The 23,511-nt window shown below is 35.0% G+C and overlaps 1 protein-coding gene across 4 annotated transcripts in view; it reads left to right on the top strand.

Moving 5' to 3' along the window:
• The window catches only part of STXBP5 (syntaxin binding protein 5), a 193,501-nt gene that overhangs the window by 100,242 nt on the left and 69,748 nt on the right, over window positions 1-23,511 (top strand). For all 4 annotated transcript variants that reach the window (XR_646362.4, XM_003898071.5, XM_021937745.2 and 1 more), the window contains exons 10-16: window positions 13,231-13,385; window positions 14,611-14,683; window positions 17,055-17,202; window positions 17,438-17,505; window positions 17,778-17,818; window positions 18,690-18,910; window positions 19,696-19,874. Coding sequence is in view for 3 of the 4 variants with exons in the window: in XM_003898071.5 (XP_003898120.1) it covers window positions 13,231-13,385; window positions 14,611-14,683; window positions 17,055-17,202; window positions 17,438-17,505; window positions 17,778-17,818; window positions 18,690-18,910; window positions 19,696-19,874 (885 nt within the window). In the remaining variant the exon portion in view is untranslated. The remainder of the gene's footprint in view (window positions 1-13,230; window positions 13,386-14,610; window positions 14,684-17,054; window positions 17,203-17,437; window positions 17,506-17,777; window positions 17,819-18,689; window positions 18,911-19,695; window positions 19,875-23,511) is intronic.

Raw genomic sequence — 23,511 nt, 5'->3', positions numbered from 1 at the left:
ACAGTTTAGCAGCATAAAATACTCTGTTACAACCACGTGATTATTTGTGTTACACTCATGATAACCATCAAGAAAGAAATCACAACAGTTGCACAAACAAAAAAGAGAAAGGAATCAAAGCTTAGTACCGTAGAAAAACCACCAAACCACAAAGCCAAACAACAAGAAAGGAAGAATGTAACAAGGAATACAGAAAAACCAGAAAGCGGTTAACGAAATGGCAAGAGTAAGTTTCACCTGTCAGTAATTACCTTGAATATCAATGGATTAAATTTCCCAATTGTAAAAGAGACAGTGTGAATGAAAAAAAAAAAAAAAAAAAAAAAAAAAAAAAACTGTATGCTACCTACTATAGACTCACGTCACTTGTACAGATACACATAGACTGAAAGTGAAAGTATGGAAAAAGATATTTCATGCAAACAGAAACCAAACGTGATCAGGTTTATAAAATATCAGATAAAATAGACGTTAAATCAAAAACTGTAAAAAATGACCAAAAAAAGTCATTATGTAACAATGAAGACATCAATTTAGCATGAGGATATAAGTATTATAAATGTATATGCATTGAACACTAAAGCACACAAATTATTACTACATCTAAAAGGAGAGATAAACTACAATACATAAGCAGTAGAGGAATTCAACACCCTACTTTCTGCAGTAGACACATCATCCAGGGAGAAATTCAACAAAGAAACAATGGATTTAAATTGCAGTGTAGACCAAGTGGATCTAACTTACATTTACAGAATATTCCATCCAATAGCTGCAGAATGCACATTCTTCTCAGCTGTGCATGGAACATTCTTGAGGAGAGATCATATATTAGGCCAAGAGCAAGTATTAACACATGCGAGAAGATAAAGATCGTGGCTTTTTTGGCCACAGTGGTATAAAACTAGAAATGAATTACAAGAGAAACTTTGGAAACTATAAAAATACATGGACATTACACATCATGATCTGAATAGCCAATGAGTCAATAAAGACGTTGAAAATGGAAAATAAATGATTCTTGAGACAAAAAGGGAAAACAATATACTGAGGCCTGTGGAATACAGCAAAAGCAGTCTTAAGAAGAAAATTTATGGCAATAAATATCAGAAAAGTAGAATAATCTCAAATAGACAACCTAACATTGCACCTCAAGGAATGAGAAAAAAGTGAACAAACCCAAAATTGGTAGGAAGAAAGAAATAATAATGATCAGAGCAGAAATATACAAAATAGAGACTAAATAAAAATACAAAGTAGCAATGAAACAGTTTGTACAAAATAGAGACTAAATAAAAATACCAAATATCAATGAAACAGTTGTTTTTTGAAAAGTTAAACAAAATCAAGCCTTTAGTAAGATTAAGAAAAAAAGAGAGATGACTCAAATTAATAAATACAGAGATGAAAAACGAAATATTACAACCAGTACAAAATAGAGACTAAATAAAAATACAAAGTAGCAATGAAAACAGTGTGTACAAAATAGAGACTAAATAAAAATACCAAATGTCAATGAAACAGTTTGTTTTTTTAAAAGTTAAACAAAATCAAGCCTTTAGTAAGATTAAGAAAAAAGAGAGATTACTCAAATTAATAAATTCAGAGATGAAAAAGGAAGTATTACAACCAGTACAATAGAAACGATCACAAGAGACTATGATGAATAATTATATGCCAACAAATTGAGTAATCTAAACAAAAGTGTATAAAGTTCTGGGCACATAGAGCCTACCAAGACTGACTTAGGGAGAAATGGAAAATTTCAACAGACCAATAACAAGGGAATTGAATCAGCAATAAAAGTAGTCTCCCAGTAAAGAAAAGCCCAGACCCGGACAGTTTCAGTGCTGAGTTTTACTAAACATACAAAGAAGAATATCAGTCCACCTAAAACTGTTTCAAAAACTTGAAGAGACGGGAATTCTTCCAAACTCATTATATGAAACCAACATTATTCCCATACCAATAATAATTCCTGAAACTATGCTAAAAAATTGAAAAGAATTCACCCCAACTCATTCTGTGAGGCCAGCATCACCCTGATACCAAAACCCAGTAACACACAACAAGAAAATAAAACTATCAACAGTACCTCCTCTGATGAACATAGATGCAAAAGTTTTTAACAAAGTATTAGCAAACTGAATTAAACAGTACATTAAAAAGATCATGTACCACAATCAAGTGAGATTCATCCTAGGGAATTTCTTGTGCACTTTCACCAGTTCTATCCAACATAGTACTGGAAGTCTTAGCCAGAGCAATTAAGCAAGACAAACACATCCAGATTGGAAAGGAGACAGTCAAATTATCCCTCTCTGCAAACAGAATGACATTTTGTATGTATAGAAAATCCTAAAGACTCAACTGAAAAACTTAAAACTAATAAATGAATTTAGTAAAGTTGCAGGATAGAAAACGTACAATAGTCAGTAACATTTCTATATGCTAATAGTGAACTAACTGAAAAAGAAGTCAAGAAAACAATCTCATTTACAATAGCTACTGAAAAAAAAAGATAGCTAGGATTGAATTTAACAAAGGAGGTAAAAGATCTCTGCCCTGAAAACTATAAAACATTGAGGAAAGAAATTGAAGAGCACAAATGGAAGTACACCTCTTTTTCATGGATTGGAAGAATTAATATTGTTAAAATGTCCATACTACCTAAAGTGAGCTACAGATTCCATGTATTTCCTTTCAAAAACCAACGACATTGTTGGCAAAAATAGAAAATTTTCTAAAATATATATGAAACCGCAAATAAATTTAAATAGTGAAAGTAGTATTTATCCAAACAAGTAAACACAAAACCCAGTGCTGAAGACATCACATTACCAGACTTCAAAATACACTACAAAACTGTAGTAATCAAAAGAGCATGATATTGGCATGAAAAGAGATGCATAGACCAATGGAGTAGAATAGAGAGCCCAGAAATAAATCTGTGTATCTATAGCCAGCTGATTTCCAACAAAGATACGAAGAACAAAATTTGGAAGGGCATTCTTTTCAATAAATGTTGCTGGGAAAATAGGATATCCACATGCATAAGACTAAAACCACACCCCTATCTTTCACTATATACAAAAATCTGCTAAAAAATGTATTAACGACTTAAGTGTAAGACCTGAAAGTATGAAACTACTGGAAGAATACATGGGAAATGCTTCATGATATGGGACTGGGCAAACATTTTCTTGGGTAGAACCTCAAAAGTGTAGGCAACAAAAGCCAAAATAGAAAAATGGAATTACATCCAATTAAAAAGATTCTTCAGAGCAAAGGAAACAGTCAACCAAGTGAGGAGACCGTCTACAGAATGGGAGAAAATATTTGTAAACTGTACATCTAACTAAAGATTAATATACAGAATATATAAAGAACTCAGTTCAATAGCCAAAAGCAAAAAAAAGATCTGATTAAAAAATGGGCAGAAAACCTTTAATAGACATTCCCCAAAAGAAGAAATACGAACAACCAACCAGGCATATGAAAAAATGTTTGACGTCACTGAACATCAGGGAAATACAAATAATACCACAATGAGATATCACCTCACTCTGGTCAGAATGGCAGTTATCAAAGAAGACAAAAGATGAAAGTGTTAGTATGTGAAGAAAAGGTAACCCATACATATAGTTGTTGGAATGTAAATTAGTGCAGCCATTATGGAAAATCATAGGCGGTTCCCCAAAAAATTAAAAATAGAATTACCATATGATCCAGCAATCTCATTACTTGATACATATCTGAAGGAAATGAAATCAGTATGTTGAAGCAATATCTGCACTCCCATGTTCCCTTTGTGATCTTGGCACTTGGTCTTACATCTGTTAAGAAAAAGTCCACAGGCATATTTGTATGTAATTTCATCTAATGAGTGAAGATCTCCTTGAGTCTATAGACTTTAACAATTTGAAGTGCCTCATCAGTTAACCTTACCCTTTTTCATGGTTACTTTTGGTATGTCAGTCAAAAAGTGTTAACCTTAAATCGTTGAGTTTTACTTCATCATTGTCTTCAGAAATAGTCATTCTACAACCCACCCCAGATTTATCTATATAATCTTTATTCTCTCAAAACTAGAATATTTTCTCTCATTCTTAATCCCCAAATCTCTCACCTAACTATGATAAATTGCCATTCACTTTCTTGTTTTTAAGATAACTTTTGTTTTTTTTTTTTTTTTTGAGACGGAGTCTCGCTCTGTCGCCCAAGCTGGAGTGCAGTGGCACGATCTCGGCTCACTGCAAGCTCCATCTCCTGGGTTCATGCCGTTCTCCTGCCTCAGCCTCCCGAGTAGCTAGGACTACAGGTGCCCCCCACCACGCCCAGCTAATTTTTTGTATTTTTTGTAGAGACTGGGTTTCACCATGTTAGCCGGGATGGTCTTGATCTCCTGACCTCATGATCGATCTGCCTGCCTCATCCTCCCACAGTGCTGGGATTACAGGGTGTGAGCCACCACACTCGGTGCTGAGATAACATTTTGACTTACATTTGCTTAGCACAATTCTGATGTCTTCTCCCTACACTGTATAATAAACTAATGGATAATTCTACCTGTAGTAAGTAGTCAAATACAGGGAGCAATCAAGCCAGCTCACATGGTGAGATTACCACACTACTTTTTGTTCTTGTGACTTCAGACCTGCTACTGCTGTATTTTTAATCACTTTTCTGGGGAAAGGTGACTATTATAGCTTTGTGTTATAATCCCATATTGCCAGAAAATTACATCTACTAGATTGATAACTCTGCCTTTTGACATTAGAACACCTCTTTCAGTAGCTGTGTGAGTATATGCCCAAGATTGAGCTTATCCATGACTCAATTTGAAGTTCTAAAATCCTTACCCCTTTATTTTTAAGCTCTTCCCTATATTTGTTTTTTAATTCATCACTGTTGAATTTAAATTGATATTACATATATAACGAAGCCTACTGTTATATGCCTACTGTGAGCACCTACAGAATGGTTTCTTGCCAGCTCCGAACCCTTTAGAGTCAAAACTCCCAACACTGGTATTTTATCTTGAAACACACTAAAATAAACAAGTAGAAAAGAGGACTAGGAGATTCTGAACAGACACACTCATACAAAAAGAAAGCCAGCGTAATACGCTCTGAGGCTAAGATAGTTTGGTTTGATAGTTTGGGGCCACAGAATGATTGATGAGAATGATAACAGAAGGAAGTCCAGGAGATATATTGTAGGAAGGATTAATTTGTGAGAATACCTTATTAGCATCATTTCAAACACAAGCCAGGATTTAGGGACATTAAAAGAAAGAAAAACAAGGCTGGGCATGGTGCCTCATACCTGTAATCCCTGCACTTTGGGAGGCCTAGATGGGTGGATCACGAGGTCAGGAGTTCGTGACCAGCCTGGCCAGTATGGTGAAACCCCATCTCTACTAAAAATGTAGAAATTAGCCAGGCATGGTGGCATGTACCTGTAATCCCAGCTACACAGGAGGCTGAGGCAGGAGAATTGCTTGAACCCTGGAGGCAGAGGTTGCAGTGAGCCAAGATGGCACCATTGCACTCCAGCCTCAGTGACAGAGTGAGTCTCAAAAACAAAAAAAAAAGACAAATTGGTGGATTCACAAGAGAAAATGCATATTGGCATATAACATGTATTTGGTGAGATACAGATATCAATTATGTATCTTTATTGATTTTTATAGTCAGGTTTTTTATATAGTAAATAAAAACATAGGAGTGAGTATGCTTTCTTTTTTGATGTCATAGATAATACAATAGTGAGACTCTTTTGTTGAATTATTTCATTATAATGAATTTCCCATGGTGAAATTTTGAAGGAAAGAGGTTTTCTATGGCTTTTGACAAATTGCCATATTGCTTTTCAGTAGTATCTGTGTATACTTTAAAGAAGTGAGTATAAAATATACCAATTTCATAAATAACCTGATCAGTATAGGATGATTTTTGTTTTATTTTGTCAATTTAATACTGGTATAGTTTGACTGTGTCCTTACCCGCATCTCATCTTGAGTTGTAGTTCCCTTAATCCCCATGTGTAGTGGGAGGGATCTGGTGGGAGGTAATTGAATCATGAGGGTGGTTTCCCCCTGCTATTCTTTGATAGTGAGTAAGTTCTCACGAGATCTGATAGTTTTATAAGAGGCTTCCCTCTTTGCTCGGCTCTCTGCCATGCGAAGAAGGACATATTTGCTGCTCCTTCCACCATGATGGTAAGTTCCCTGAGGCCTCCCGAGCCATGCTGAACTGCGAATCAATTAAACCTCTTTTCTTTGTAAATTACTTAGTCTCAGATATGTCTTTATTAGCAGCATAAGAACTAACTAATACAGTAAATTGGCACCAGAAGTGGGGCGCTGCTGAAAAGATATCCAAAAATGTGGAAGTGACTATGGAACTGGGTAACACACAGAAGTTGGAACAGTTTGGAGGGCTCAGAAGAAGACAGAATTGTGGGAGAGTTTGCAACTTCCTAGATACTTGAAGGACTCAGAAGACCGAAATATATGGGAAAGTTTCGAACTTCCTGGAGACTTGCTGAATGGGTTTGACCAAAATACTGATAATGATACAGACAATGAAGTCCAGACTGAGGTGGTCTCAGATGGAGCTGAGGCACTTGTTGGAAACTGGATCTATGGTGAGTCTTACTGTGCTTTAGCAAAGAGACTGGTGGCTTTTTGCCCCTATCCTAGAAATCTTTGGAACTTTGAACTTGAGAGAAATTATTTGGGGTATCTGGTGGAAGAAATTTCTAAGTGACAAAGTGTTCAAGAGGAAGCAGAGCATAAAAGTTCGGAAACTTTGCAGCCTGATGATGCACTAGAAAAGAAAAGCATATTTTCTGGGAAGAAATTCAAGCCTGTTGCAGAAATTTGCATAAGTAACGAGGAGCTGAATGTTAATCAACAAGACAATGGGGTAAATGCCTCCGGGGCATGGCAGAAACCTTCACAGCAGTCCCTTCCATCACAGGCCCAGAGGCCTAGGAGAAAAAAATGTTTTTGAGGGCCAGGTCCAGAGTCTTGCTGCTTTGTGCAGTCTCTGGACTTGGTGCCCTGTGTCCCAGCCATGGCTAAAAGGGGCCAACGTAGAGCTCAGGCCATTGCTTCAGAGGGTGCAAGCCCCAAGCCTTGGCAGCTTACGTGTGGTGTTGGGTCTGCATATACTCAAAAGTCAAGAATTGAGGTTTGGGAAGCTTCACCTAGATTTCAGAGGGTGTTTGGAAATGCCTGGATGTTCAGGCAAAAGTTTGCTGCAGGTGTGGAAGCCTTGTGGAGAATCTCTACTAGGGCAGTGTGGAGGGAAATATGGAATCAGAGCCCCCACACAGAGTCCCCACTGGAACACTACCTAGTAGAGCTGTGAGAAGAGGGCCACCATCCTCCAGACCCCAGAATGGTAGATCCACTGACAGCTTGCACCATGTGCCTGGACAAGCTGCAGACACTCAATGTCAACCCATGAAAGCAACCAGGGAGGGGTCTGTACCCTGCAGAGCCACAGGGGCAGAGCTGTCAAGACCATTGGAATCCACCTCTTGCATCAGCGTGACCTGGATGTGAGACATGAAGTCAAAGGAGATCATTTTGGAAATATAAGGTTTAATGATGGCCTTTTTGGATTTTGGATTTGCATGGGGCCTGTAACCCCTTAATTTTAGCCAATTTCTCCCATTTGGAATGAGTGTTATTTACCCAATGCCTGTATCCCCATTGTATGTAGCTAGAGTTACATGGTTTCATATTGAATCCAGAGTTTGAGGGGGTATGAGGCTTGGGTTGAGATCCTCCGTAACATCCTCACGTTCCGCTGACAAACCCACAGTGATAGAATAAGTCGAGTAATAGTATTAGAAGTCTCAACTTGTGTGCTAGGCTAGTGTTGCTCAAATTATGGCTGTAAAGAGTTTCTGTGTGCTAAATTATCTGAGATAAGATAAGTACAGAAATCAAGACTGAATATAGAAACTTGAATTGCACTTGACATTGTTGCAGCATTTACATGCACATTCACAGTTGGTGTTTGTTTTACAAAAGCATAGCTTTTCAACAAATTAAAAAAAAAAAAAATTTAAATACTTCTTGACCACAGTTTGGAAAGCAGTGTTTGAGACAACATGTATTTAGGCAAGTGTTTCAAATTCATCTTCTGATATTTTCAATTTTATTTCTTTTTTCCTTCCAGCCCTTCTATTAAAGAGATTTTTGAAAATTTTATTTTGGATTATTTCACTTTGACTTGATAGATTTAAAAACTTAGTAGAAAAAAATTATTAATTTTTTTTAGTGTCCTTCACAAGTTTGGTTTTTAGTCTTAACAGTTTATGCATATGAGCCTATTTTAATTGACATATAATCTGCAAAATAAATCTGAACTTTTAATTTTTATTTTGTGTGAAAAATAATTTAATACCAAATAGGAGAGTGTGAATTTCTATTAGACTTTTCAAATTAGGTATTAATAGTTTATATTTGAAATTTGAGTTAAGAATTTTAGGAATTTGATATAGGGTCGTATAAAGTCAATAATTATTTATTCATTCAGTAAATACATATGTCTCTGGACTTTCTGCTAAGCACTAGGAATAGAGTGGTAAAGTTTAGGTATTAGTTACCAGGTAGCTCTCAAGAGCTAAGGTACAATTCTGCTTACCAAATATATAGTTATTAAGTGTTCCCTCTAAAATGGAATTGTACATATCCATTTGAAAAAAATTGTTGAGGGTTTAGTTAAATCAGTAATGCAGACAATTAGTAATGTAGACAATGTCATATGAGATTGACTATTTAGAGCTTAAATCCCAATTTTTAAAATACATGGAGATACTGAATAATATAGGTACTAATTATGCAGAACAATTATTAAAATAGCACAGCAATTAAATTTCACCCTCCTGTAGGTATGTTCCCCAAATCTGGCCATGTATGGGAAGCATCTGAAATGCTGGGCCCCATGCTCCAGCATTTCCAATCCATTAAGTCTGGTGAGGCAGTGATCAGCTCAGCTGTAGGGTTAGTGGTATTTTAAATATTTCTTTGACAAACACCTTGTCAAAGAACCTAGCTGCGGTTTTGGGGATGTAGAGCTAAAACATGCAGAGGGAAAGCAGATAAACAGTGACAGTGAAGTGTGGTAATGCTGAGTAGAGGTATGCAGAAGGTAGCTAGGAACATGGAGGGGGCCCCCAACTCTGTCAGGGTGGGTGGGCTGGGAAAAGTTTCTGTGAGGAGATGATGATTGGAATGAGTTTTGAAGGAGGAACAGGAACTGACTAAACGGAAAATGAGGGAAAGTACATCTGTCAATGAACAACTCAACTGAATGCTATCACACAAAGGTAATTGTGGAGATGAAAAGGAGGAGACAGATTCTAGAGATCCTAATGGAGTAAACAGGATGTGTCTGCATGATTTGGAGTCCTTTCACCCATTATCATGTCCTGGCTTGCTCACTGTCCTGCAGCCCCACTGGCCTGTTAGTTCCTCAGGTACACCCAGCTCGTTTCTGACCTCTGGTCTTTGTGGTGGCAATTCCTGCTGACTAGAGTGGACCTCCTTCTTCCACAAACTCAGTTCTTTGAATGGCTGGCTCTTTTTGATGTAGGTCCCGGCCCAGTTGCCATCCCTTCTGGGGTCTGTCCTCATCGTGCTATCTCACTGTCACTCCTGTGGCCCTGCCCTCACAGTCAGCCCACCACTGAGCCTTGTGTTGGTCTTCATAGTATTATAATACCTATCACAGTGTGTTGTTGGCCTAGACTAGACGTAGGAGCACTGCTTTATTCCCTGGAACACAGGTGCTCAAAAATACTTCAGTGAATGAATATGTAGTATTATGGAACTGAGTTTAACAAGTTAGTTATACAAATGGCTTTTTGGATAGAAGTGGCACTTTTAAGTGAAGAAGGTGTCATATGGAAACATAGCTTCAGCGAAACCTATTGTTAAGGCAGGCCTGGGAAGGTAATCATTGGCAGAAAGCATGTATACTCCATCAAGTGTCTAGGTTCTTAAAAAATCTGATCAAACTGTTAGGCTTCCAAACTGATGTCTTTCTAACCTGGCTGTCTTCCAAAGTGAGAAGAGTCTTGGTTAACACCCAATATCATTAGAAGGGATTCTACCAAATTCTACTTAAAGTAATAGAATAAAAACTATTATCTCTAGACCTTCTTATCATAAGGCTTACCTTTTTATTTTAAAAGAAAATAAAATATTCTTCACCTTTGTAATTCATGTTACCTAGAAATAGTTAAATCCCTAGAACTTTTAATAAAATTCCAAATGCTTACAAAAACTTTGAATTTTCATAACTTTTGCTATGTAGTGCTAAAATATTGAACTTTATTTTATCACTGTATTTATGACTAATTTTTTTAAGATGGTTATTAATATTTACTCTTCAAGTGTGAGGCATTACAATGAAAAAACATATAACCTATGAAGGTTTACGGTTTGGATGGTTCTTGCCTGGCAATCAGACAATTTTAAAGAGACAGCACATAAAATAGCACAAGTAAAATAGATTTGGCAAATGTTTATTATTATGAAAAAGAAAATTACCTTGGTGACAGGTCACTTGGCATTTCTTTCAAACTGTTTCTCTTTTTGTAAATATAAGTTTAGAAAATAAGTACAGGCAGCTTACAAAGCCACGGAAGAAAGACTTACTTGCCTTCTGAGGATAAATCTACCTAGCTACCATAGTGTGAAGATTGTATAAACTGGTCACCTACCCAGGTTGATCTCCCTGGGTGCTTTGTGGACATTTTATTATGTAATGTACGCTATAATCTCTCTTCATTGTTCTGACATTAATAACACAGTTTAAAAAATAGGTTATATTTGAAAGTACACATACCAGCCATTCTTGAAATACTACATTTAGAATACCTGGCTCAAGTCTTGCACTCTAAAAATTTAACGCGTATAAGTTCCCCATCGATCCCTTCATCCCTGTCCTTGGATTATTTTAATTCAGTTGTATGTTGCATCTCAGGTGTACAAGAGAGGAGATGTATTCTGTTTATTTGTTACATGTGATAAAAAGTGAAAGAAAATTAAATATACTTTCCTGAGCGTGGTCATAATAATCACAGTATGCTGAGAGGTTGAAACACTGAATGTATGAATATGGTTGTATTTAGGATAGCATTTTAAGCTCCCTAACTGCAATTTAGCTAGAGAAACATTACCCAAATCAATTAGTGCTAAAAAATAAACGATAGTAAGGTAGCAAATGAGTAGTGCAACACACATTTCTACTCATTCATTCCTTTGAAACAATATTTAATTACTACCCACTATATGGCAGGTACTGTTCCAGGCAGTGTTGTGGATACAGCAATGAACAAAACACACAAAACCACTGCCCTCGTGAAGCATACGTTTTAATGAGAAAAACAGCAAAATAAATAAATTTGTGTAGTGATAATTGCTATGGAAAAAATAAAGCAAGGAAGGATATGTAAGAGTGTAGTTTTATAAAAGTATTATGTACACAAGCACATACATATATTGCATTGATATTTATATTTACTTATAATTTACATACCCATATGATTACCAGTCTAACTAAATTTTAGTGAAGCTGATTTACTCTTGTTTTAGAGAAAAATGAATATAATTTAGTGGTTTTAATGGGTGTTTTTCCCACACACCATGAAGGGAAATTTTCACAATGGATGATAGTGACAATTTGATGATATAATAATAATAGATAACTTACTAAGGATGTGCTGAGCCAGGCACTGCCCAATTTAAGAATTATCTGAGATTAGATACTTATCACTACATATCCATTTTATACATGTAGAAGCTAGGAACAGATAGGGTAAGCAACGTGCCTAAGATCATACAGAAATTGAGCCAGAGCTAAGATTTAAATGCAGGTGATTTAGTTCCAGAACTAGCACTTTTAACCATTAGATATTATTACATACGGCTTATAGAAGATGTGAAGACTAAAAATTCTATAGATGGAAAAGAAGGAAGTAACATAATGAATAATGGGTGAGGAGGAAGATAGATACACTGGCCTTAGATTAAGCATTTAAAAACTAAGAAATCATAAATGGAGATACGTAAGAAAATAATATACAGAAAATTTAATTCATCTGTATAATGTACCATAAATAACTTCACCAATAAATGGAAAGACAAGTCAAATGCGTGGAAATACACTCAGACCATAATATATGAAAAAAGAAGCATATATTAATAGTTTTTAAAAATGAGTCTAGAGAAATAATTTAGGTTTAATAATGACTAATAAGGAGAATGGGAAAATTAGTTATAACAGTTATTGGGCTAATTACAGTTATCAGGCTGGCAACTGATAAATGTGTGTATGGGAGCTATGGTTTGAGAATGCATCAGCCAAGGTTCTGGAAGAAATTAAGGCATACAGGAAATGATTTGAGTGACTTCACAGTTCTCTCAAAAGTGATTTGTATTGAGTACAATTCTTGATGCGTTCTTGAGAATTTAATCTATTACATACAATGGATGCCTCAAGGTATTAAGATTCTCTGTTGGAACTTCTATTGAGAAGGCCTGGTTAGGATTGGAAGTCAAAGCAGTACATTTGGCCGGGCGCGGTGGCTCAAGCCTGTAATCCCAGCACTTTGGGAGGCCGAGGCGGGTGGATCACAAGGTCAGGAGATCGAGACTATCCTGGCTAACATGGTGAAACCCCGTCTCTACTAAAAATACAAAAAACTAGCCGGGCGCGGTAGCGGGCGCCTGTAGTCCCAGCTACTTGGGAGGCTGAGGCGGGAGAATGGCGTGAACCCGGGGGGCGGAGCTTGCAGTGAGCCGAGATCGCGCCACTGCACTCCAGCCTGGGAGACACAGTGAGACTCCGTCTCAAAAAAAAAAAAAAAAAAAAAAAAAAAGCAGTACATTTAAGAGACTTTAATCAGCAGAAACCCAGAGAGAATTTTATGAAAATTTTACTTAGGAGATAAAACAAAGTTTTAGGGAGGTATAAAAGTTAAATGTAGTCAATGTTTATTTTTATTGTAGGTTAATTTTCAGTAATTCACTTGGGTCTTACCTAATCCCATTAAAAATTTCACGAGATAATTCAATTATAGGATGTGTAAAAATGTTAGAATTTAAGATTTTCTTATTTCACTAAATTGAAAAATTACGATGTAGCAAGAAAATTACCTTTACTATGCCATTAATAATCTTAATATGTATTTTATTTCCAGGGAGCCTTTTATTATTTTATCAGGAGGTTTGTCATATGATACTGTAGGAAGAAGACCTTGCTTAACAGTGATGCATGGGAAAAGCACTGCTGTGCTAGAAATGGACTATTCAATTGTGGATTTTCTAACGTTATGTGAAACACCATACCCAAATGGTAAGCTTTGCAACTGTAGAGCTCATTCTCTATAGAGAGCTGATATTTTAAAAAAAAAAAAAAACCTATGTTGTTTAGATAAAACTACTCATCCTATTGTGCTAATTCTTCTGGAGAAGAGCTACTGCATTCATAATCTACAAATTTTATTTCAGAAGTTTGTTTAATAAACTTAACCTGTTTTGGAGAATAAAAAAACGCTATTCATATTAAAAAACATTTTAAAATTCTGTTAAGATAGTAATGCATTAGTAAGGATTCTCCATAGAAGCAGACACTAATAGGCGAGAGACTGATTGATTGATTGATCGATTGATTGATTTATTGATTTTAAGAAATTGGCTCACACTATTGTGGGGACTGGCTAGTCTGAAACCTGTAGAGCAGGCTAGCAGGCTGGAAATTCAGGAAAGTATTCATGTTGCAGTCTTGAGTCTGAAATCTATAGATTGAAATTTCAGACATGGTTTCTATGTTGCAATCTTGAGGCACAACTGCCTTTTTTTCAGGAAACCTCAATTTGTCCTTTTAAGACCTTAATCTGACTGGATGAGGCCTGTTCGTTCAGAGGATAATTTGCTTGACTCAGAATCTACTGATTTAAATGCTAACCACAGCTAAATATATAAATATATATATATATTTTTTTCACAGCAATATCTAGACTGGTATTTGACTAAACAGCTGGGGGCACCATATTATAGACAAGTTGACACATAAAATTAACCATCACAGCTAGCGCATATAATTCAAGAAGAATTTAAATCTGGACCTTTTTTTTACTTCAGTTGAAAGTCATTGAGGTGTAAAGATGTAATGTATTTTACAGTTCACAGGCATATATGAAATGTCCAAGAAAGATATTATAGCATTATAGTAGAACTCTTTTGGGTTCCTATGAGATTAAATAATGATATTTGTTCTTATGTGTATTCAGATTTACATTTTAGTTTTGTTGTCCATGTCCAGCTTTGAAATTTGCAATGCCATAGAAATTTCTATCTTACTTATTTTTACAAAAGTAAAATAATTTTGAAAGGGTCATTAAATAGATTATCTCATAAAACTTACTAGTCTTAAATAACATACATGAAGTATCATAGGATCAGAATGTTAAATACTCAAGAGAATGAAACTAAATAAAATCAAGCAAGAAATATTTATCTAATTTGCTGTCCACTGGCATTTTTAAAACTATAATTCATGCATTGTTGTCCAATTCCAGATTTTCAAGAACCATATGCTGTGGTTGTTCTTCTAGAAAAGGATTTAGTACTTATAGACCTTGCACAAAATGGGTAAGAAATAAAATTTGGTGAGCGATTCTATCAGTATGTGGTTGAAAAAAGACGCTTTTTATCATAGCATTAGCTATTTCATTTCTTTGAAAACTCTACATTTATATCCATAACCTTGACCTCTTGAGAGCTCCAAACTCATATGTGTACTTACTCAAATTTCTCTATTTTGTTGAATCTCATAAAATTTTCATTTTAAGGTAAAAATTTGTTGTATTTCTGAAATTTCATGTGATTCAACCTGACACTTAAGATATCCTAGGGCCACACAAAATCAGCCTGTGAAAATTAATCCCATCGCTATTTACCTCCAAAATAAGCTATTTTAGTCTTTCTACCTCTCTCACTCTACTCACTCTCAATTGCAATGTTTTTGCATGCTTTTGCCAGATTGATTTTACACACAGCTCCAATCTTGTACTGTCCTCTTTAAACCGTGGTTCAGTATTGTTTTTTGATTTAAAAACACCTTGCTACTGCAAACGTTATGAATTCAGGGTTTCTTTCCAACCTGATCTCCCACTGTCTTCTCACAAGTGTCTTATTCCTTACGAAGACAGAACTATGTGTTCAACAGACATCACATTTCCATGTCTTCTGTGTAATTCCCAATACCTGAAACCCTCTAGTTGTTTCACTGCCACTAAAAATCTACATAACTTTCAGAGTCAACCTTCTTATCAGGCTTTTCCTATGCTCTGTTTACCAGATGTATTATATCTGGTCCGTAACTTCCCACCATAGGTTCTTTGTAACTTTTCATGGTATTTGCCATATTCTGCTTTTTGGATCGTAGATGATAATGTTTACTTACAAATTATTTGAATGGAAACACATTATATATATTTTTTTATCTTTGGAGAAATAATCATTAAGTATGGTTTTAATTGAGTTTACCCATTCAGTATTTCAGTGTTTCTCAACCATGGGTGATATTTGCATCCCCCGCCCCCGGCCCCGCCCTCCTCCCGCTCAGAGAATACATGGTGATGTCTGTGGAAACCTTTTCAGTGTGTTCGAGGGTGTTGCTACTGGCATCTAGTGGGTAGAAAACAGAGATACTGCAAAATATCCACAGTGCAAAGGACAGTTCCCCACAGTAAAACATTATCTGGTCCAAAATGTGAATAGTACTGAGGTTGGACGACCCTGAAGTAGGTGAACAGTATCATTTACCTGATGTTTAGGCAGTTCTAAATTTACTTTAGTTTTGTACCTGCTACTTGTACTAATCAATTGTGAGGGGTCTTTTCAAAATAACAAGATAATTTGAAAATATTATTTCTATATAATAGTCCTAGAATAACTTATTCTTAATATGATTTTCTTTTATTTTTTTCCCTTAGGCAAGTTTTTCAAATAATTGAGACTTTTCACATGTGGTCTGTACTGAGATACATTTAAGTCAAAGAAAATACTATGCAAGTAACCTGTGACTAGGCATTTTATTTAGCAAAAGTATCAGTTAAATGTATGGTAATAATGGAACCACTGAGCTAAGGAAATAATCTGTGTTATAAAGAGAAGAAAGTTGCTTGCCGTTTTGTCGTTTTATGAATGCATGTTGTTTGTGTTTGGTCCTGGAGGTGGGAGTGCTGATAGTTGGGTTCATTTTGCAGTCTATAAAGGACTTTTTGGAAATTTCTCTCTTCTGTTTTAAAAAATTGTCAGTAGTAGACTGATCTAATTTTTGCAAATTAACCACTTTGCCCTTTTTAAATTTTTTAGCCAGTTGCTGGTTTTCCAGACTATTCTCATTCTAAGGACTTTAAATGAGAAAAGAAACATCATTTTATATTTAGATAGGATTCTACTTTACCTTCATGATTTTTAAAAGCATATTTTGCTTCATTTAATAAAAAAACTTCATCTCTAGAAAACATTTAAGGTAGAATTTTAATATAGATTATTAACAAAACAAAATATTCTGAATTAAATATTGGACTAGGTATCATATTTATGGAGAGAAAAATAATTGAAAATTTGTTAGCTCTGCTGACATAAGGATGAGGTATGTGTTATTCCACCATTTGCTAGCAGGCATGCCTTTGACACATTATTCTCTGTAAGCCTTTGTTCTTCAGTAAAATGCCTACATCATAAGTCTGTTGCGAGAAGTAAATGAGATATAGATATTTAAAGCACTTAGTGTAGTGTATGGCATATGGTATGTAGTTGCAACTAGAGTCTTTTTTACTATTCTAATTGAGCAACTTTCATTATAAAAGACTTCCATTTTTAAATATATTTACAAAAATTAAATCAATTTAATCTGATAGTATGTACATTTTTAAAAGTTTTTATTGTTGTATTAATCATATGGTATAATTCATTAAATTAATAAATACTTTTCTTTTTCCTGTTGTTAAAGATATCCTATATTTGAAAATCCTTACCCTTTGAGTATACATGAGTCCCCTGTTACATGTTGCGAATATTTTGCTGATTGTCCTGTGGACCTTATTCCTGCACTTTATTCTGTTGGAGCTAGACAGAAACGTCAAGGTTACAGCAAAAAGGTATTGAACATCAGCTTCAGTATGTAGTGTTATATTTCGTATTTATTCTATATTTATCACCTTGGAGTATTTGATAACATTGATACCTTTTCTGTAAAAAATATATTAAAAATTATTTTTGTAAGCAAAATATGTTTTTCCCTGGATTATTTATACACACATACACACACACACACACGTATGAAGGTATATAGTATGCTTGCAAGTTGCTTTATACAGTGATCTTTTTTTATAGGAATGGCCCATCAATGGAGGTAATTGGGGCTTGGGTGCTCAAAGTTACCCAGAAATAATTATTACAGGGTAAGTAAAAGTCAGTCTTCACCAAGTAAATCTTTAATAGCTAAGTATAATTAAGACTGCATGAAATTTAACTTATTGGGCAGGTAGAGTTTTCCTTTATGTTGTAATATAATAAGAAATAAGTTATTCTTAAAAACCTGCCAGTTTACCCTGATTTTTTTTTTTTTATTTTACCTTTTTAGTCATTTTGGTGACTTTTTAATAGCAGTATCCATTTAAAGAAGGAAAAACTGTAATTTTATTCATCACATTCTTAACATTGCTTTTCTTAGGCATGCTGATGGTTCAGTTAAATTCTGGGATGCTTCTGCAAGTAAGTATTTTTAATATTCATTATTTGTTACATGTTACACAATCACTGCTTTTATAATCCTGTTTTATAATAATTGCATAACCAATAATTTGAAATTTAGAGGTTATAAATTTAATGCTTGATTTATTAAATACATGAGTTTAGAATTTTTAATAAAGATAGTCTTAGTAAATCAAGAATAATGGGCAACACAAGTATTCAATTTTTTTTTCTTTTTTCAAAATTTCTTCAAACTCTCTTCCTAAGTCAGAGTTAGGGGAAGTGGGAATGTGTTCCAAATCAACAGAAATTTCTGGAACACTTTTAATGCCTGACTCTATACTTGTATCACCAGGGTTCATGTTGTCCTTGTGAAATAAATCTGGTGGTTACATAGTAGCAAAAAAGAAAATAATGCCTTTAATGATTAATGTTTGCAAAACACACATGGCAAGCCTTCAGGTGGAATCCAGTTAACTCAGGATATGTTGTGTTTCCTCATGTAGGAATGTTTAATTATATTGGTACTGTATCTTTTTTAGAGAATATATATAGAAAATCATTTTAGGAAGCAAACCATATTGTTTATTATTTTCAAGTATTTACACACTGTTTTTCCAAATTGTTTTTATTACTCATTTTTTTAAGGTTACCTAAAATCCATTGTGATAATAGATTTTTCTTCATGAATACAATGAGCATACCCTTGTTTGGTCAATGAGTACAAAGAATATATTATCTAAATGTAAAATAGACCAACGTAGATTGGGAAATGAAAATATGGTGTAGATAAATATAGACCATTTTCCATACATAGTATGAGTGATTAAATGTTACCTTATGTTTGATCTTTTTGTGTTAAAATGTTTAACATATATTATCTTTTTTCCAGTAACCCTACAAGTATTATATAAACTAAAGACATCTAAAGTATTTGAAAAGTCAAGAAATAAAGATGACAGGCCAAACACAGACATTGTAGATGAAGATCCATATGCCATTCAGATCATCTCCTGGTGTCCAGAAAGTAGAATGCTGTGCATAGCTGGAGTTTCAGCTCATGTCATTATTTATAGATTCAGCAAGCAGGAAGTAATCACAGAAGTCATTCCGGTAATAATGTCTTAGTTATTTTCATGGTCAAGTGTCTGACATTTTTTAATTTGTAGATGATTTGGAAGACTTTTTTTTTTTTTTTTTTTTGAGACAGAGTCTTGCTCTGTCGCCCAGACTGGAGTGCAGTGGCGCGATCTTGGCTCACTGCAAGCTCCGCCTCCCGGGTTCATGCCATTCTCCTGCCTCAGCCTCCCAAGTAGCTGGGACTACAGGCGCCCGCCACCTCACCCGGCTAGTTTTTTTGTATTTTTAGTAGAGACGGGGTTTCACCCTGTTAGCCAGGATGGTCTCGATCTCCTGACCTCGTGATCCGCCCGTCTCGGCCTCCCAAAGTGCTGGGATTACAGGCTTGAGCCACCACGCCTGGCCGATTTGGAAGACTTTTTGCAGTCAGTTTTGTACAGAACTTTTGAAAACACCTTAGTATTTACATTATTATCTCTCTTTTGTAAAAAATAGCATTATTGCATATATTTTCACTGATTATTTAAATCCTTAAGTATAGTGTATGTTTCCTTTAAGGAAAGCTAATACGAATATGAGTATACTCTAATTTGATATTAACACAAGTACCATAAATTCTAAAATCATAATGCACGTTTGTGTGTGTACTCCGAGTCAAGAACATTTTCTTTCTTGCTAAATCCTTATTTTTTGAAATCTTGCTAAATTTTTGCCTTTAAAAATCTTCTTGCCACTGAAGTTTATGTGTGTGCATATAAATTGTAATAAAAAGAGCAATAATTATTAGGAGTAAGTAAACTACCTTACTTTTACAACAGATGCTCGAAGTTCGATTATTGTATGAGATAAATGATGTGGAAACTCCAGAGGGTGAGCAGCCCCCACCTTTGCCAACACCCGTGGGAGGGTCCAACCCTCAGCCCATTCCTCCTCAATCTCATCCGTCTACCAGTAGCAGTTCATCTGATGGGCTTCGTGATAATGTACCTTGTTTAAAGTGAGTTATAAAAAACTACAGAGGAGTTTTGGATATTATCTTTTAATTTATATAAATTGTAAGCATTAGTAGAGCTATGGTGACATTTTCTTTTGATGGAGCAAAATGGCATAAGAATAGTTCTTCCTGTGTTTTGCTATGGTTAGTCCAACTCATTTTTCTATGACATCAAGAGGAATATGATTGCATCCTTAAATTATTAATGTTTAATCTCCAAACATTCTCGTAAAGCAGCAAGGATCTAACTTCTATTTATCACTAAGTCTTCTAAACCCATCAATGTTTTTAGTCTTGATTTATATGTAGCTTGGATTTATGTTCTGACTGCTTTCTATGACTGAAAATTGTTTTTTTAAGTCTTTAAAGACTCAGTTGTTTTCCAATCATTGTCTTACCTTTTTCTGAATCTTCACTAGCACCACTGTATCTTTTTTAAAACCTTTTATTGTTGCATCCTAAATTTAAATACATCTTACTTTATACAGGGATAAATTGGATAAAGTTTTATTTTTTCTGTCCAATTTTTGTTACTGAGTGGTTAAAATGTTTAAATGATATAGGCAGAGAAATAAAACAATGAGTAAGGAATTAAAATCATTGAAAACTTACATGAAGACTATGTGATTAATAGTGTATTTACGAAGAATTCAGTTAGGATAATGACTGAAAGGTGGTTCAGGTAGCACTCAGAGAGATTCAGTAGATAGGTGGAGGACAAAAGCCAGAGTGTACTAGGTTCAAGGTAGAGAGGGTGGTAAGTAAGAGAAATAATTTGCATTTATTAAAAGGACCAGGCTTTGCACTGTTTTACTTTAATCTACTTGAGTCTCTTCTACTGGTGGATAGTTGAATAATTACTGGGAAGAATGTCTGTGTAATGAATAATGCACTCACACCAAAGATAAAATGGATGGATTTTTTTATATTGCAGTCATTTTAAAACTACAGATTTTTAGAAAATTATTTATATGTTTACGAAAATTTAAGGTTATGTATTCTAAGCCAGTGGCTCTCATTTGTGTATGATTTTGCTCCCTAGGGGACATTTGGAGACATTTTTAGTAGACACAACAGGAGGAAGGGAGATGCTATTGACATTTAGTGGGTAGAGGTGAGGGATGATGTTAAATATTCTACAATGGACAAGGCAGTGCACACAACAAAGAATTACCCAGCTCCAAACATCAGTAGTGCCAAGGATAAGAACCTCTGATCCAAACAGTATATACCCATTGAGGTTAAGCAGCTACATTTCTCAGAAAGGTATCAAGTTTTTCTTTCTCTCCTCCCTCTCTGTCTCATACATGTACTAAAATATACACACTTATAACTGTAGTTCTAGCACATGTTTAACTAGAATGAGACTTGAGAATACAGAATTCTACACTTTTCCCCTCTATTACTTCTTCAGTACTATACACTTAAAATTGTAAATGTTCCGTTAATGCCCTTGTTTCTGATTTTAATGTTTTTTTCCAAGCCCTTTGTTAAATTTAATTTTTATAACATACATAGTACAGTTTGTCTTTGGGGCATTTTTTTGCAACATTTCTATACTTCTGAAGCAGTGTTTTCAACTACTGAAGTGACATTTTAACAAAATAACAATTACATCTAAATATACGTTATCTTCAATAGAATTAGAATAATTTATTTAATTTGTACTTCATAATTTCTTAGGCCTCCAAGTGTTCTTAGGCTTGTGGCCAGAGATCCAGCACTATAAAACATTAAATTCTTTTCCTACCAGAAGAAAAAACACCATCAATGCACTGCTTTCTCATGACAAGATAGGTCAGAGGAAGTACTACTGACAGGAGAAGCAGTACTGTTTGGACCAGAGTGACAAGACCTCTTACCTTGGCTTTCTAGGTTAAAGTTAAAGGTAGGCATAATAGGTGAGTCGAGTCTTTGTCCTCTGTTCTTAGAAAGGCCTTTTTTCTAGTTTTTTTACTGTCTGAAGGAGCAAGGATAATAGTTAAGGCAGCAACCAGCAGCAACTGTGAAAACCAGCAAACCAAAATGCAGAGTTCAGTAGTACCCAAATCCATTTTAAAGGTAATAGTGACTTAGTTCTGCAATTATGAGTTTTCTTTATTGTTCATGGACCTGAGATTATGCTATGGCCATCTTTCTTGTTTGGGAGGACTTTTCATACTTGTGCTGGAATGTCATGGCACACTATTAATCTTTTGTAATTATTTAATAGAATGTCACTTCATATAGGAATTCGTTTTAAGCTGATGGTTAGTCCCAGCAGCCAGAGAGGCTCATTAGCTAATCCATTAATGATTTATGTGAGGAGAGTCCTTTCTGTTGTTGGCATTAAGTGTTATCTTTTGTGTATGGATACACTTTGCCAATCCTAGGATATACCACAATAACATCTTAACAGTTTGTTCTGAATCCTAAAATAACTAATGACTGTGATTTGATGATTTTTTTTTCCTTTTGAATATTATTGTGGAACTCTAGGTATTTTTTATAGGCAATTTGTTTTAACTTACTGAATTTTGTCAACTTAACACGATTTTTTCACAGTTTTCTGGAGGGAGCTTCTTTGTTGGTGTTTGTGTCTTCTTAACACCACCTCAGAACTTTTGTGACCATCCTTAATTTCTGTCAAGATGTTCTAGACTTGCTTTAAATACTTCTTGCCCTCACAGGATAACAGACCAAAATGTGATCTTTAGAAATGTTTGTAACATTATTTTTAATAAGCACTGTATTGTTACAGTAGACCACCCAGTGACGAGAGCTAAAAAAAAAGCGGGGGGGGGGGGATTGTTTTTTAAAAACAGTCATTAAAACTCTTTTATTTTTCATTGAGTTTTTACATTACTATATAATGTAAATAAACAACTTTAAATCTCTTACCCAAATCACTCTTCTCCTATAATTTGATTAGCCTGGAATTATTCCATTTAATATTATTTATCTGTTAACAAAAGTAAGTCCAAAATTGCAGTATTGAAATTACCACTAATATTAAAACACTAGATGAATAGTAAAATATAACATGACAGCTGCCTTTAGACCTTTGAGCATATGACAAGTGATGTATAAGGCAATTACATTGTTTTGAGTTACTTTAATAATTTTTCTTCTATTTTGGTTTTTTGTGCACAAATAAAACTTTATAACAACTAACCTCATGTATAATAAAACTTTATAAATTCATTTTATCTTGAGACTGTTAATGTTTTAAGGGACAGTTCTTTTTGGAAGTAGCATTTGTTATCAGATAGAGGTAAACTGCCCTGTCAGTATGTTTTGTGAAATGGATGGAACTTTGAAGCAGTTCAGACTTTAAAGACACACATAGGAGATTCAGCCAGAGTCCTGTCACCTGTAATTGCTTATTAGAGTCTACGAAGGAGCCCAGTAATTATACTTCTCTTTACCTATCTGGATTCATCTTTTTTTTTTTTTTTAAGAGACAGGGTGTCACTCTGTTGCCCACGCTGGAGTACAGTAGCGTGATCGCAGCTCACTTCAGCCACGACCTCCTGGGCTCAATCGGTCCTCCCAACTCAGCCTCCCATGTAGCTGGGACTACAAGCACACACCACCATGCCCAACTAAGTGTGTGGTTTTTTTGTAGAGATGGGGTTTCAGCATGTTACCCAGGCTGCCT

The sequence above is a fragment of the Papio anubis genome, chromosome 6 (genome assembly GCF_008728515.1).
Source record: "Papio anubis isolate 15944 chromosome 6, Panubis1.0, whole genome shotgun sequence".
NCBI lineage: Eukaryota > Metazoa > Chordata > Mammalia > Primates > Cercopithecidae > Papio > Papio anubis.
Note: the sequence above shows the minus strand (reverse complement) of the source record. Positions and strands in the feature narration are given on the sequence as shown.